General features: G+C 31.8%; 1 protein-coding gene across 1 annotated transcript; it reads right to left on the reverse strand.

The window, feature by feature from the left end:
• Positions 1-7,650: 7,650 nt before the first annotated feature.
• LOC111046326 lies at positions 7,651-16,092 on the reverse strand. The gene is made up of 3 exons (XM_039431679.1): positions 15,879-16,092; positions 12,847-12,952; positions 7,651-11,502 (listed from the first exon to the last, which is right to left on the reverse strand). The coding sequence occupies exons 1-3, from the start codon at positions 15,932-15,934 to the stop codon at positions 8,725-8,727; spliced, it is 2,940 nt and encodes a 979-aa protein (XP_039287613.1). The 5' UTR covers positions 15,935-16,092; the 3' UTR covers positions 7,651-8,724.
• Positions 16,093-16,352: the final 260 nt, after the last annotated feature.

The raw sequence follows: 16,352 nt of genomic DNA on the forward strand, positions 1-16,352 counted from the left end.
GCTATTTATAAGCCCTATCAACTGACATGAGTCTCATTTCTGAGAAAATTGCAGGAGCTCCGTAATATACTTGAGAAAAATATAGCGGATAATTACTAAAAAACCATGTTTTTCACGATTTTCTCAAAATAACTTGACCGATTTTTTTCAAATTCTTACTCTGTATAGTTATTTATCAGCTCTATCAACTGGCATGAGTCTCCTTTGTGGGAAACTAATGGGGGTCCACCCCATCCTTGAGAAATGGACTTTGTAACCTCCTACTCGTGCATGAGATAGGTAGGTAGAGCAGTTCATAAAAAGAACACAAATAGTCGAGATATTTCATCTGTAGAACAGCTGTTTTGACGACTTTAAAAAAATTACGACTAAAAAAATCATCGAATTTCACAATTTACACAAAGGAAAAAGTACTCTGAAAACAATTATATATACACATATACAAAAGTCTGATCGTAGTTTCAAATATGAGCAAGGAAAGTTGTGTGAGTGTACCACACCAGATTTTTAGAGATTGAAATAAATGAGAGATTGCATTTTTTCGAATGCTAATTTATACTAGTAGTTCTTTGAACAGTAGACCTCGCGCAGTTATAAACCACAGCCTCCTTTTATAATGTCCATCAGAGTAAATCCTGTCTGTATGTAGTGTCGGCAAGATATCAGTGTGAAAACGGCTAATGGCTGTTGGGGTTGGTGTATCAAAAGCTAATCTCCTTCAAGACATACTGGCAACAGGACAGCCCGAGTTCAAAGCAGAGAAAGGTCGAGAGACAATACTATGTTATTTTAGTTATAAATTGAATGGATTATTGCATGCAATCAATATTTAATTGATTTGATAGTGCATTGAAATTGCATTCAATGAGGCATGCAATTAATAGTCCACACAGCAGCTGATTTTCCACCAAGTTACATTGAGATATTGAATTGCATGCGTTATGGCATGCAATTCATAATCCACTCGACAGCTGATTTATGATGAATAATTCTAGTCTGATTTTTACTCTAATATTGGCGTATGAATGAGGCTCCTTTTCCTTTTATATTATCCTTGAAATTTAAAATTTCCAAAAACCTTGATATACGTCGACGCGCAATTTAAAAAGGAACATACCTGTCAAATTTCATGAAAATTATTGCTGCGTTTCGCCGTAAATGCGCAACATACAAACATTTAAACATGAAGAGGAATGAAAAAACCTTCGACTTGAATCTTAGAGCTCACTTCGCTCGGTCAATTAAACGAAAATCCGAATTGAATGCCTTCACCGCCCCGAAGATTTCACTCTTCACCCTGTTGTCAATATTTGCAGTAGCAGAAGTCTTTGGTGTGGTTGACAACATTTTGTAACATTAAATTGATTGAACTGTGATATCCATAATTTGTAATAAATGATTGGTGACCTGTTTGTAAAGTGATAAAAGGGGGCGATCCACCAGTTCCCAGACGGGAACACTGTAATATTGTTGTTGCGTAGCATTTGATGGTAGAGCAAAAGCAGTTGGTTTTTTTTATTATCAACTAGTTGATTTTTTGAATTTGAAAGAAAAACATTTTTTTAGGAGTCAGATTTATTTTATTTAAAAGAAGAAATTTCTGTGAGATTTAAATGTGAATTTTAACATATTTTGGTTTTATAAAATTATTTATGCTACAACTATTCTAATACAGAACAATTAAGGAAGGTTATGAAATTTTGAGCATTTAATCAATTTTAAGAATTTAAAATAAACTTTGTTGCCAATGATTTTACAAAACGTTAGACAGAAATGTGTTGGACAGATTATTGTGTTTTTTATTTAAACAAGTTATATGACAGTTTAAAAAGCATTATTCATTTTTAATTAATTTGGAATTTCTAAAATCAAAACAATATTGAAAAATAAATTGAATGTGGAACGATACCGTTATACTGTTGATGTCCATCCTAAGTTGCCATGGGGATGTCCAGCCACGGGTCAGCTCGGTCTGTCTCAGGAGGTAGGCGATCAAAAAGTGTTTTTTTCCACTAGCTGGCTGGAGGGGAGACTAGAATGCTAGCCCCACTTCAACCTCTCCTCAGCGTTTTTACTCTGTCAGCCAAAACTGTCTGATCAGCTTTTAGTTTTTAAAGTTGGAAAAAATTATTTCTCTTCTTAAAGAAGGAACTGATGTTTGGGGGTATGTCAAACCTTGTGGTTCATGACAATTTTATGTGGAATTTCATTGATAATCATTATTCTTCCTAGTTTGAATTTATATTTTATTTCCATGAAATATTATATTTATTACATCATACAAGCTGATTCTTAATTGCGTTACCAAGTTTTTAATACTATATAAAACGGAAATTTAATAAAATTAATTTTATTCATAAAACGGAAACACAGTTGTATTAGAAATGCATTTTTATATCCAGAATAAATATAAATATATTACTTATTTCTCAGTTACTGAAGAATATGTTCAAAATATCCACCTATTATTGAATTCACTTAGGCCTACGCTTTGACTCGTTTCACCATAATATACATTTCCATGGCAAAAAAGGCATTCTGACGACTGGGATCCTCAGAGAATGTTACACAGCACAAGGATAATCAACTTGCACTGCAGTGTTTTTACCGCGGTTTAGTAGGGCTACAAAAACTTCGTGTGACAAACAAAATTTTCCTTCAATTGGAAATAAATTACCAAACACTTACAAAATAGGGTAACAGGACTAAAAAAATCACTATTATTGTATCCTGTAGGTTTATTATCATATAATATCTTACTTTGAAGCTTCCCTTTTTATTCTAGATAGTTCTGGATTCAAAGTATTGGATTTGGTCACAAATAATAATAAAGTAATTACAGAAAACATCTATACCCCTTTACCTCTATTTTAATGAGAACTTTTGATCTACCTATGTCATCATTTCTCAAGTGGTAGAGTCACTGTCCAAACTTCGCCACATCATGGAATAAGAAAATTCATTCTATCATTTAATCCATTTCTCAAATTATATCCTACGCCAGTGTTTAATTAACACTTTCCAAAGTTTCGCCCATAAGAGGGTGAAGTGTAGTTTTACTATAATTTTTGTATAAGCCTCCAATACTTTCCTTTTCTTCTCCTCTCCACCCTTCGTTCCTTACTTTTATACCCTCTACCTGCCTATTACATGGGAAACCATAGTTGGCTAGGTATTTTTCCTCCTTTCTTTCTTTTCAGCACACCCTACCATGAAGCATGTTTTTGTATTTTGGACATTTATTTTTGATTGTGATTTTTTTTGTGTTTTGATTTATTTTATGTATATTGTGTTTATTTGAATAGAATTATTGATTGATTGAAATCGTAGCTATAGACGATCTATTTAAATATGTAAAAGCTATTTTTAGCTTTCTAAAAATAAATGGAAATTAAAATTTTAAATTTAAAATGGAATAGGTAGGCTTACTGATTTTTCAGAAATAACCTTTTACTTCTTTCCACAAAACAATATAGTAGACTTTTTTAAAATATAAAACCATTACGAATTTATTCAAAACACTATATAGTGAGTGTAATATTACATTTTTTCTCGATTGGAATCGAATCTTCAATTCGCGATCTATAAAACTTTATAGTAAATATCAGAGTAATCGATATACAGACAACTTTTTGACTGAGAATTTATCGTAAATGATTGTGTTGCATGTTCCATGGTGTCACCGAGGCTGAGTTGACAGAATTAACAGATAAATGGATTATTTAAATAGAGATGATATATAAAAATTTAAAATAATAGTTTTAAAATAAAGTTTTATTGAGAACAAATATAAAATGTGAATTCTGAACTTGTAATTTATAATTTTTTGGTGACGTGTCCATGACATAGACACTGATTTTGAGATGTGGTTTTTGTTCTGACGAGGAGGCATCTTCTTCTCTAAAAATGATGGCTGGCTGCGTGTGTTCTTATTTTGTGCTCTCTGAATATTTTTCTGTTTAAGTGAATTATTAATGTTTTAAATTGAGTCTTGAACAGTTTATAGTGTTCTATTTTGTCTATAATTAATTGATTTGTGTGTCTACAAGCCTCTAGCCATTGTTTTTCAACTATATAAGTGGATAAGTATTTAGCTCGTAATGATTTTAGATGCTTAAGCATGTAAAATATTGTTCTTTGTGTATTTGTGTAGTATATTGCCAAAATTCTTCTGAAGATTATAAGTTGATTTGCTCTGAAAACTGGATTTCTCATTCATAGGCGATAGATCCATTCATAGTTTATCAAGAATCTATTACGTTGGAGCCGATAACTTTCATTAGGTTAATAGGTGAAAAATGCTATCCAACCGAATTAGGAGAAATTGGTAGCACGATATGAGGTTCACATTATAATGACAGTGTTTGATTAGCAATGGTATTGCTATCCTTGTCTATCATTCAAAAAAGCGGATAGCGCTATCTCTTTCTCGCTTTGCTCTGTTGCCAGACCGTCTTTTAACAATGTGGAATTGAAAATGTCATCTTATTGGATCTAATATGTGGTTTGATGTTTGTATATCAGATAGGGATAAAAAATTCAAAATTTTTCTAGACAACATACTTGAAAGCTGTTAAAACTGTTTTTCCTTTATTTTTTCCCAAGAGAGGAAATGCAAGACCTGACACTAAATGGTACACAGGTGAACTAAAAACTCCTAAATATGAATGTGATGGGTTGTATTATCTCTATCAAGTTTAGAGATCTCAACATTTAAAAAATCTGTACAATTTCACTAAAAATAAATATAAGAAGGCAATTAGGGATGCGAGAAAAAACTACTTCAGTCACATGATTCTCAGTTCTTGGGATGTGAGTAGAAATACTTGGAACATAGTTAGATCGCTGTCTAATGTTAATACAAAATCTACCAATGTAAGGTGCTCAATAACTGTAGAAAATTTCAATAATTATTTCACAGGACACATAGCAGACCTCAGCAATGAGATTCCAAAGAGTAACCTGCTCTCTTCTGATTATTTGGAAAAGGTTGAGAAGCCAAATAGTAATTTGTCTTTCAAGTCTGTCACTGTGGAGAAGGTCTATGCAATGATTCATAAGCTAAGTAATAGTAAATGTCTAGATATTTATGGCTTTTCTCCTTATTGAAAATCTCTGCAAAGTATATATGCGAAGTATTAGCCTACCTATTCAATGAATATGTTGTTTACTGCTCTGATTTTCCTCCTGAGTTGAAGAAAATAAAAGTAATACCTATTTATAAAACAGGCTCTTTAGAGGTCATTGATTAATTGTGTATCTTTAGATGATCCATCAAACTTCAGACCAATATCAATAGTGCCTTCATTATCTAAATTATTTGAGATAATGCAGGAGCAACTCTCTGAATATTTTGAAAATAATAAATTATTCTCAGATAAGCAATTTGTCTTCAGAAAACAGTGTAGCACAAGTAAGACAGTGCAGAAATTATCAACAAATCAAGTTGTAATAGATCTTGAGAGTAGGTTTCTTGTTACTTTCAGATCATTTATTGATATGAGTCGTGCGTTCGATACAGTCCACCATGATCTGTTATTAAGAAAATTGTAATATTATGGTTTGGAAATTCAGTCTGTTAGAGTTATTAAATCTTACTTAAAGTGGAGGACTCAGTCTGTGTATCAATCTGGATTTTTGTCCAGTGACAATGAAGTATTGTATGGTGTTCCTCAGGGATCCATTCTAGGACCAATATTATTCATAGTTTATATAAATGACTCACCTTCAAATGTTGATTGTGCTACCAGAGAGGGTTTCTTGTTTGCGAATAACCTGGGTTTAAAAATGAAAGCTAACACCACATTAGAATCGGATCATCTACTTGTAAATAGTACAAATATTGTGACTGATTGGTGCTCAGCAAATCATCTTACACTTTATATTGAAAAAATCTGTGCTATTAGTTTTAGTTATAATAATAGGTTACCAAGCAGTATTGAATCACTAAAGTTCCTAGGTATATAAATATATTGATAACAGATTAAATTGGTTCTCGCACGTGGAGAAAATTTTCTAAAGGTCTTTATAAATGTTAAGAAGATTACGTGGAGCTGTTGATGTTTTGTTGAATGTTTATTATGCTCAGATATTCTCATTATTGTCTTATGGAATCATTGTATGGGGCAGTTGCAGTAGGTCCATTGAGATTTTTAGGCTTCAGAAAAGGGCAGTTAGAATAATAATGAATGAAAACCAAAGATCTCATTGTAGGTATCTTTTCAAAAAGCTTAAACTACTGTTGACTCTGCCGTCCGTCTATGTGATGAGCCTGCTTCTCTATATACATACGTATAAAGGGGAGTTGGTTACTAGCACTGAAGTCCATAATTTATTATAACACGAGACACAGACATAAAATAAGAACTGAATACCTGAGGTATTCACGATCTCAAAAAAGCTGGATGTTCATAGTATTAAAATAGTACCATTTCTTGCCATTATCAATATTAGAAGCCTTTCTTGTATGAGTTTCAAAAAAACTGTTAAATTGATCCTGAAGCAAGAATGCATTTATACAGTCGCTGATTTTTATGAAATTGATTTTGGATGTATGAATTGTGATAATGGTTTTGTAAATTAGGTACTTTATATTGTGGAATTGTCTTCTTCTTATGCTTGAAATTTTGTACAGGCCTAATATATATTATATATATATGACGATTGACCATAAATTTTGTTAAATGTTTTATGTTAAAGAAATTTATATTTCTATTTCATTTCTATTGATCCAATATTTGGATAAATTTTATTTCCGAATAGGGGTTCTGTATCCAACAACGAAAAGGGAGCAGGGCCTGACAAAGATCCGAAATCAAAGAATCCAAAAAAGATGATAAACCAAAATCGAAGGACCCAAAAAAAGATTATAAACCAGAATCGAAGGGACCAAAAAGTAAGGTTTCCGGGAATGGAATCAGATGTCACCAAATGATGACAATGATCACCAATCATACAAAATTAATACGCGGTAATTGAGAAAAATATCAGAAGTAGATAGTACTTGAATTAGGTACAGTTTTTCGTTTCAAATATTTAGTTAGCCTACAATAGTAGAATTTGAAATAAAAAGTAGCCTATAATAGTGATTTTGTTAGATTAATTATTGCATGAATGAATTGATTGATTGATTATACAGAATATCGGGACTGGACTGGTTATTGATTTATGATAATCTTCCATTGAAATTTAATTTATATTGATCCTTTTTATTATCAGCATTACAAAATGTATTGCTTACTGACGATCACTATAGATCATAATTATATTTATGAAATAGAATCATAGTACCCTTTGAAATTAATAAAATAGTAGAATAAGAATATATATTCTTAATTAATATATCCCATAATTATATACTTATTCTATTATTTTGTTAATTTCAGAGGGTACTTTATAATTCTATTTTATAAATACAAGAAAGTAGCCCTGAATTCATATATTTTAAGAACAATATAATAATTGATTCATCTATACGAACATCTTAGACTAAAATTAATAGTAGACTAGTTTAAATTAATAGTAGTTAGAACAAATACAAATTATTCCTGTAAACTTGTACAATACAAAATCATCACCATCATCATCATCTTCACTTCAGGGATTAGGTTTATTAATTAACAATACAAAATAAGTGTAAAAAAGAACATGTATAGATATTTCAGAAAATATATTTATTATATAATCAGAAAATTTATTTCATAATAATTATATTATATTGCTGAATAACAAAGATTAAGCCTACCGGTGGATGCGCCTTTTCCAAGTACAGTATATAATAATCTATCATTTTCAGTAATAATTTACGGTACAGTGAAACTTTTGATACCAGGTAGGCTACTGTGATAATCTATTTTTATAACTCTTATATAATGTTGCATGTATTCTTCGATCATTCACTTTACTCTCCTTCATTATATTGTATTACATAATAAAGTAACTTAATTGTAGTGGTGATTCGTTTATTAGAAAATTGAAGTAGGTAATTCCTTGAATTCCTGACTTTTTTTATTGAAGGTGATGATTTCTTGATCCATTCCGAGCTGCTTTGTATAAACACCCTTTTTTATGTATTTGAACACGACATGCAGTCGATTATTAAGTAAATATTAAAAACTTTTACTTACTGACTGGAGTACTTTCAATCGTCTGGCGATCATTCTCAACAGTCAACTGACTGTACTGAAGTACTCCAGTCAGTAAGTAAAAGTTTTTAATATTTACTTAATAATCGACTGCATGTCGTGTTCAAATACATAAAAAAGTGTGTTTTTTATTGGTGTTTGAACGGTACATTTACGGTTTATGAGCACCCTACGGATATACATATTATTATGATTTGCATGTATCAAGCGGTAAACATTATCGATTTTGGTCTATAAAAGCTGAATATGCCTACTCATACCATATAGAGGAAAGATAGCATAATAAGATAACCCATAGTATGGTCGTTCATGTTCCAAACTTCAAACCGATTACTGTCAACTACTGAGTCACATAGCTTCACGAAAATAACTATATTTAGACAATCGGCCTGATGAAATTTGTTACATAAACGCCCCATATACCATAGGATATCTTTATTCTTTATCCATTTTATAAAATAAGTAAATTATCGAAATGATCTTTTGTACATAATCTTCTTATGATATCTTTCTTTTAAGCTCTTATGGTAACTGAACATTGAATAATGTGTCATATTATGAATAATATTACTGAGCATTATCAGTCAGAATTATCCTGGAAAAATAGCATGCCAATTCCATTTAAATCATAGGAGAATCGTTTTTCCATTGCTCCTTTGAAGTCTGTAATTATCTCACTGAATATCATGTGATTACTGTGACGTTTAAGTAGGATTGAATAGTCCAGAGAATAATAGGTGAAATCGGGTGATTTTCTAGGAGCTGGCTGTTGAATTCCTGTGCTTGTAAAATGCTGGCTTTCAAGAATCTGTTTAGGTTTGTCTTTAACGGTACTTGTATTGCATGTTGTGTTATCTGTAGACTCGCATTTCCAGTATGATTTCAAATTAGATGTATAGCTTTCATACTTTGTAACTACATGAATGCAAATCATTCCAACACCATTCATGCCTTGGTCTCCAGTTCCACCCATACTTCCACGAGAACCCTTAGTGCCGTTTTTACTCTCAAATCTAATCTGAGATGAGTCACTTAGTTCAACCAGTTGTTGGTCTCCTGGAAGTCCTCCAAACCCTGCCTCTCCACCAAACCCTCCAATACTTCCATCACTCCCACAGTCACCATCTTGCCTCACCAAATTAATTTCGCTCCTATAATAACTGCAACAAGATGAGCAATAATCACCAGAAGCATAAAACTGTATTTCACTTGATGAGAAACTGTTCACAAGTTTCTCAGTCGCCACTCCTTTGGTGAATGTATAATTCTTGTCATAAATGCCCAATTTCAACTTTTTTTCAGCATCCTCACCTCTTGTGCCTCTCTCCCCCTTTCCACCATTACTCCCAGGGCCCCCCCTACCCCCATTCGACTCTACAAGCAAATTTTCTCCATTTGAAAACTGCAATCCGATACCAACGAAATTTCCTCCGTTGCCGCCTGGAAGTCCAGGTTTCCCATCTTTCCCATTACCCAGGAGGGAATTTTCGTAAATTTTCTTCCCTGTTCTACCACTGAGAACAATTCGCCTCTGTCCAATCACGTGCCATTTGGGTGACGCTATAAACAGGTTTACTTCCTGGAACATATCAATGGTATCCTCATCCAAGAATACAGAGTCAACCGCTAGCAAGGCAACTTCTTTCAAAGTAATGTTATTACAGTGGAAGCGTATCAAGCTCTCTGAATTGATTTCTGATAATCTAATTAAGAATCCTTTCACAATCAATCTTCCATTGGCATCACAAGTGATATTGCTTCTCTGCAGTAAAGTTTTTGTAATAGTTTCCATTTCTAGTTTTCTCCTATCATCAGCTTGCGCATCTACAAATTGTTTAACGTTTTTGCTCCCTGTAGCATCCATAAAAACTGCCATCAAATTACTCGTCACTGTGAACGTATTTTGAAATATTGCACTGTATGTTTCGGTTTTGTTTTTCTGGGTTTCATAGCTTGAAAGTTTCTCGATATAAATGATGAGAGATTTATACCATTCATACTCACTCCCTACAGATTTCACTAGATGTTTTATGGGGAGGGTCCATGAAGATGGAATAAAAACTGTACTTGTGTCAACAAACTTGATAAGCATTTCTTCAATTTTCTCCAAAGTTTGTAATCTATTATTATAATTGTACTGCGAAGGAATTTTCTGATCAGAGATAAAACTCTGAACCTTTTCAAAGAATTGGTTATAATTTTTTGTTTCATCAAGATTTTCTGACAAATCTCTCAATGCACTGTACAGTAGGTCTAACTCTGTCGAAATCTGGTTGAAACTTGTGTAATTCTGAGTCTTCTGAGTAACATATTCTTTCAATATGAAAGATAATTCATTGATCTTATTTTTATAATTATCATTTGACAACTTCAGCAAGCATTCCAGGTACAACTTAGCTTCATTTGACAAAGTGAAGTCGAAATCGTTCTCCTTCACTACTACATATTCCAAATTCATGATAGTTTCAGATAGTGACTTCCTATTCTTTGCTAACAATGGCATGTTTTTCAGAGGTCCTGACTTATATGGTCGGCGGAATACATTTATTCTACTTGCTTTCCCATTCTCATCTCTAGTCTGAAAGCTTTGCAATAATCTTATAGCTTTCTGATAGAAATCTTCCGTTTTTTTACTGATTTTCTGTGAGAGCTTTTCTGTCAACGATAGTTCCGTTTGATTCAAATATTCTAAAATACTTTCGATATGCATTTCATCTGTTATAAACTCTGGTACCACCCCTGCATCATCCGTCATTCTGTAAGAAAATGGTAATTTTGTTGCAACAAGGACAATGTGTTCTCTATATCTATCGAAATCCACCAAGAAATCATTCAAATGCCGGAGAGTTTTGAGGAAGCTATCCTTCGATAATCCATACTGTAACGAACCGTATCTTTCAAGTAGTAAAATCTTGACCCTCTTGAATCTTTTTGTTATCGTCTTCATGATATCCATGGAAACAATTTCATGTGCAGAACTCCTCGAATCATGGAACCCTGGAGAATCGCAAAAGTTGATGGTTGAGTTATAGTTGACCAGTTCAGGGTAGAGTGTGAACGATTCAGTGGCTGACGTTCCAATCTTCTCTCCATCGTCGATTATGAATTCACCGGTCTCTGCTTTCACTTTTTTCGATTGCAATTTTGGATTTTCTGTCAGGAACTGCACTATGCTTGTCTTGCCACTTCCAGCCTTACCTAGTACAAGTATTACTTCATCAGCTGCCAGATCCTTTTGTTTGTGTGTGATTTTGTAGCCCTCTTCCAGCAGTGTGGATGTCAGAGCTAGTTGTTCTTGGACGTAGTTTGATTCGGATGTACAGTCCCATTGCTGCCGCTTTTCCTCGTGTTCCTTTTGCTGAAAGCAAGCGAGTACTATTTGAAAAAATGCTTCAATATTACAACGCCTGCTTTTCAACGAATATCTTCTTTCTTTATCAATTACTATCATGAAAAAAGCAAGACATTCTTTTCACTAACAATAAGCATGATGAGAATCAATAAAAATATATCCCAATTTTATCAATTGCTATCATGAAAAAGAGAGAAATTCTTTTCATTTTTTTCTTTTTAACAATAAGCATCATGGAAACCCGTATGAGAATCAACAAAAATACATCCCAATTTATCAATTACCGTACTAGAATGAGCAATAAATTCTCTCCACTACCAATATAAGCGCATATGCAAAACCGTGTCTGAAAATCAACCAATATCAACTCCTTATTTTATCAATTACTAGGCCTATTATGAAAAGAGCAATACATTTTTTTTCATGACCAATAAGCATATTAATGGAAAACCGTTTGAGAATCAAAAAATATCTTCTAATTTTATCAATGGTGCTATATATTATAAAATGAAAAATAAATTACTTCACGACCAATAAACTAATAAGCATATATTATAATGAGGAACCGTTTTTGAGCATTAAGAAAATAAATATTTATAATTATATAGTCCTATATATCCTAATTTTTTCAATTATATATAATAAATAAATTAGAATAAATTGAGAATATAAGCTTCACCCTTACAACTGAGTGATATGCTTGAGTAGAGAGGACCAAAGATTCCCAACTCTGCCAAACAAAGAACGTTTTCATTTAATTTTATATTGCATAATAAATTTGATAAGATTAGATAAAATATGTAACTTATTGAATGAAAAAGACTAAGAAATTGTCAAAAAACCACTGATTTAGATTTTGACAATTTCTTAGTCTTTTTCATTCAATATGAATAATTACCACAATATCAACTTCTCAACTACACAAAAAGTGAAAATATGTAACTTAAGAATATGTAACTTAATTTAGAATATATAGAAGGATATTTTCCCTGCAATTTTGTTTTTATTGTCCAGTTAGAATAATAGAACCGGCGCCGGCACTTTTCAATAACTATTTGTATTTTTCTTCTAATTTTCTCTTATTCTGAATTGTTTTTTGCTGGGTGTACTCACCTACACCTACAATTTATTCCTGGATGTAAGTGTGTACACTAACATTTGTTATGAATTTATTTAATAAGTAAGTATTGAATTTAAGGATTAAGATTTTGAGAAAATGATTATCAAACCTTCCAGTTCTGAATAGTAATGCGATAGTAAAGGAAATTATTGGAAAGGACGAGATTTTTCAGGATCAGATATACAAATAAATCTTCAACCGTGGAACAGTGCTAAAAATCAATTACTCACATCAATTGTTTGGGGCGAATCATGTTTGATTGCATCTTCTGTTGTTGTTTTTGCTTCTTCTATGATTGTTGACGGAAAGGCTGTATTTGTCGGGCTGGCTACAGAACTGTAAAAACATTTTAATCAATTTCTATTGATATAAAGCATGAAAATAATCAAATCTTGATACTTTGAATTGAATAATATCCACCCAATAAGATTTCAACACTCCGGTGTTGAAATTCTGAGAACTATTTAGACTTCTGTGCAACGTTGCACAGAAGTCTGTTAACTTTTAATCCCGATAAATGCTACAGGAGCCAATCAGAGAAGCCTTCTTCTCAGAAAAAACTTCACTGATTGGTTCTCGTGGAGTTTGATTAAAATTTAACAAGCTTTTGTGCAACCGGGCCAATATTATAATGTCATGGTACTGATGCATGTATATGGTTGACGATACCATTGAGTTACTCTAATGTGAATAAATATATATTGAATTAAACATTCTGATTAGAACACTCTTTCTGTAATTCATTACAAAAGTAAGATTTTTTCTATTTTATTCACCCTTTTATTTTAACTTTAACATGTTATATGAAATGAATTATAAAAAATCTGATTTCATATAAGTAGTTATAATTTAGTTTATCTAACCTTCAACATAATAAAGTAGCCCTAGTAGATACATGGAAAATATTGATAATTACTATTTATATAAATATTTGGTGGCTCTGTTATAATGGAGCTGATATAAATATATATTATCTGTAGAGTGTCATCAGACTGCTTTGTGCCTGCTTAATTATATTTATGCAAGAGCTTATAAATATCAGGTACAGTATCCGTACAATTGTGAAGTCCGTTATAATGACAGTGGAGAAAGATAGTCAAGATAGAAAGATAAGTCCTGGGACTTATAATAGATCAGAGTTTTACTTGGAAGGAGCATATTCAGGTCCTTGCAAAAAAACTAAATCAAGCTTATTTTGTAATTCTCACCCTCTCTCACTCACTAGACAAAAGCACCCTCTATTGGCCGTCTACTACGCATATGTCTACTCATATCTAAGCTATGGAACCATTTTCTGGGGAAATTCTGTTGATAGCGGTAAAATTTTTATAATCCAGAAAAAAATAATAAGAGTCATTTGTGGATTGAGATCAAGAGATTCTTGCAAAGCATTCTTCAAAAACCTAAACATTCTAACGCTACCATCTATTTTTATCTATCAATTGTTGGTTTTTGTTAAACAGAATTTAGATAAATTTCAATTCTGCACAGATAATCACGGGTATAATACACGTAATAGTAGTCTCATTGCTTTTCCAGTACATAGGCACACAGCTCTAGAAAAAACTCCATTCTACTCTGGAATACGTTATTTTAATAAATTACCTGCAGCCATCAGAAATCTAGATTTCTAACAAATTCAAACTAACAGTCAGAAAAATGCTAGTAGAGAAAGCCCTATACTCTGCTGCCGAATTTTAATTTGTGAAAAGGGGCTGTAGAGTGTAACTTAACTTTTTGTGACTTTCATTTCCATGTGAATTTGATGAGATACATCATAGAGTGTATTTATTTATTTTACTTTCAAGACGTTAGAACTAAGTCTTTTAAATATAATTTTGTTCTAGTATTGACATGTCACCAGTCAAATGAGTGTTACTCAAAAATTGATGTAATGTGACGATAGATAAATGAAATGAAATGAAATAGAAGAACAGCGTTGCCGATTCTCTGCCTTGCCACTGGCTTCTATAGAGGATAGCTGATACCAGTACCGTATATATTGTGTAATATTAACTGTTCATTCTTGTTAAAAATTATCTAGGTCTATTATACTTCATTTGTCAAAAAAATGCTCATAGTTTAGATAAAATATTTTATGAATGATTAATCATATTATTTTCTACATTGTTAAAAACGTAGCAGATCAAAGTAGCAGAGCTGGAAAAGGATAGCGCTTTCTGATTTGTTGAATGATAGACAAGGATAGCAGCATCAATGTTAATCAAATACTGCCATTATAACGTGGACCCCACTATAGAAGTTTCAATAAGTAGTTACTTTTAATTGCCCATCATCTCCAAGAAAAATTAATAAAACTAATAAAAGTTAAAGTTTCTCTTCCAATTTATCTGTTCATCAGGCTATATCCTATATAGTATTATCCTATGTCGCTATATATTATCTCAAATAATAAATAATTTATTAATTGTTATTATCCTATATTTGACATATAATGTCAGATTCTACGTACTTACAAATCACTAGGCCAATTATTTTCCGAATCAAAGTTTTTTTTAACAACGTTATTCATCCATTCACTTTTCAGGAAGTAGGAAACCGAAATAATATGCTTCTCTAACATAAACAAACTTTACACATTTAGTGCATAGAAAAATATCTTCTAATTCTGGAAAGGAAAAATTACAAACCTATGATAAATACTATAATAGGGTACGAAAAGAAGGGGTGTATGAGACTGATTGAGTGAGAATAGAAAAAAATATAAAATTATAAATAGAATCATCCAACAATCTTCTCCAATAGAATACAATAATAAGAGAATCAATGTTTTTAGCGAACTATCATGCAATATTGAAATCGTATATTCAGAGTTATTGATATACTCAGTTGTTAGGCCTACTGGTATGCACATTTATTGATACCGTACATAGGCTGCAAATAATTTTGTGATATTTTATAAAAATGAGAATCATGAAACTTGATTCTATCTCCTATTAATTTAGAGACGTTTGTCTTCTAATAAGTCAGAAATACATTCTAAGTGCGATTACTATTAATATTACTACTAAAGCTGCGTTTACACCAAAGCTATTAACGAAATGTTAATAACTTAATCTTTATAGACTATTATATTGAATAGCTTATCATACACATGATGAACATGATATGCGTTTGTCAAGTTCCGTTCAATCTAATAAAATCTATAAGGATTAAGGATTAAGGATTAACATTTTGTTGATAACTTTGGTGTAAACGCAGTTTAATAATTATTATTATTATTTTGCTGAATTAAAATTACCCTTCAATTCCTATAAATAGTAGTAGAGAGAAAATCTGGAGCCGAAAAATGAACATTTCGTGTAGAGATCCAAGACTGTAATGTTGTCTTTATCACAAAATAGATAATAATGTAGTCGTTTGCATACAGCATATAGCACAAATCAATGATAAAAGCTACAAAGTTTATCAATATTGTTAAATGTGAAACAATGAACTGAATTCAATATCAAAACTTAATGTCTGACTTTATCCATCTGGAATGATTTTCAAAGGTCAAATTGTTATCATGAGTTATTTTGAATTTATCAATAGTATTTCAGTGATCACGTTTGCTCTGAATATTTTGAGCTTGAGAAAATACGCGCAGTACAATAAATGATTTCATTCATTTATTAGGTCTATTATTAATTTTTGTTTAAATATAAGAATATAGAATACAAAAACCATACCGATATAATACAGTAGATATTATTCACCTTGATTCAGGGGTTCA

The sequence above is a fragment of the Nilaparvata lugens genome, chromosome 6 (assembly GCF_014356525.2).
Source record: "Nilaparvata lugens isolate BPH chromosome 6, ASM1435652v1, whole genome shotgun sequence".
NCBI classification, from domain to species: Eukaryota; Metazoa; Arthropoda; class Insecta; order Hemiptera; family Delphacidae; genus Nilaparvata; species Nilaparvata lugens.

Excerpts from the sequence above, each read along its gene's own strand:
- LOC111046326 (XM_039431679.1), bottom strand. The coding sequence starts at position 15,934 with ATGTTCATTTTTCGGCTCCAGATTTTCTCTCTACTACTATTTATAGGA. Across the intron at positions 12,953-15,878 it reads CTATTTATAGGAATTGAAGG|TTCTGTAGCCAGCCCGACAA; the intron begins GTAATTTTAATT and ends ATGTTTTTACAG. Across the intron at positions 11,503-12,846 it reads ATTCGCCCCAAACAATTGAT|CAAAAGGAACACGAGGAAAA; the intron begins GTGAGTAATTGA and ends GCTTGCTTTCAG.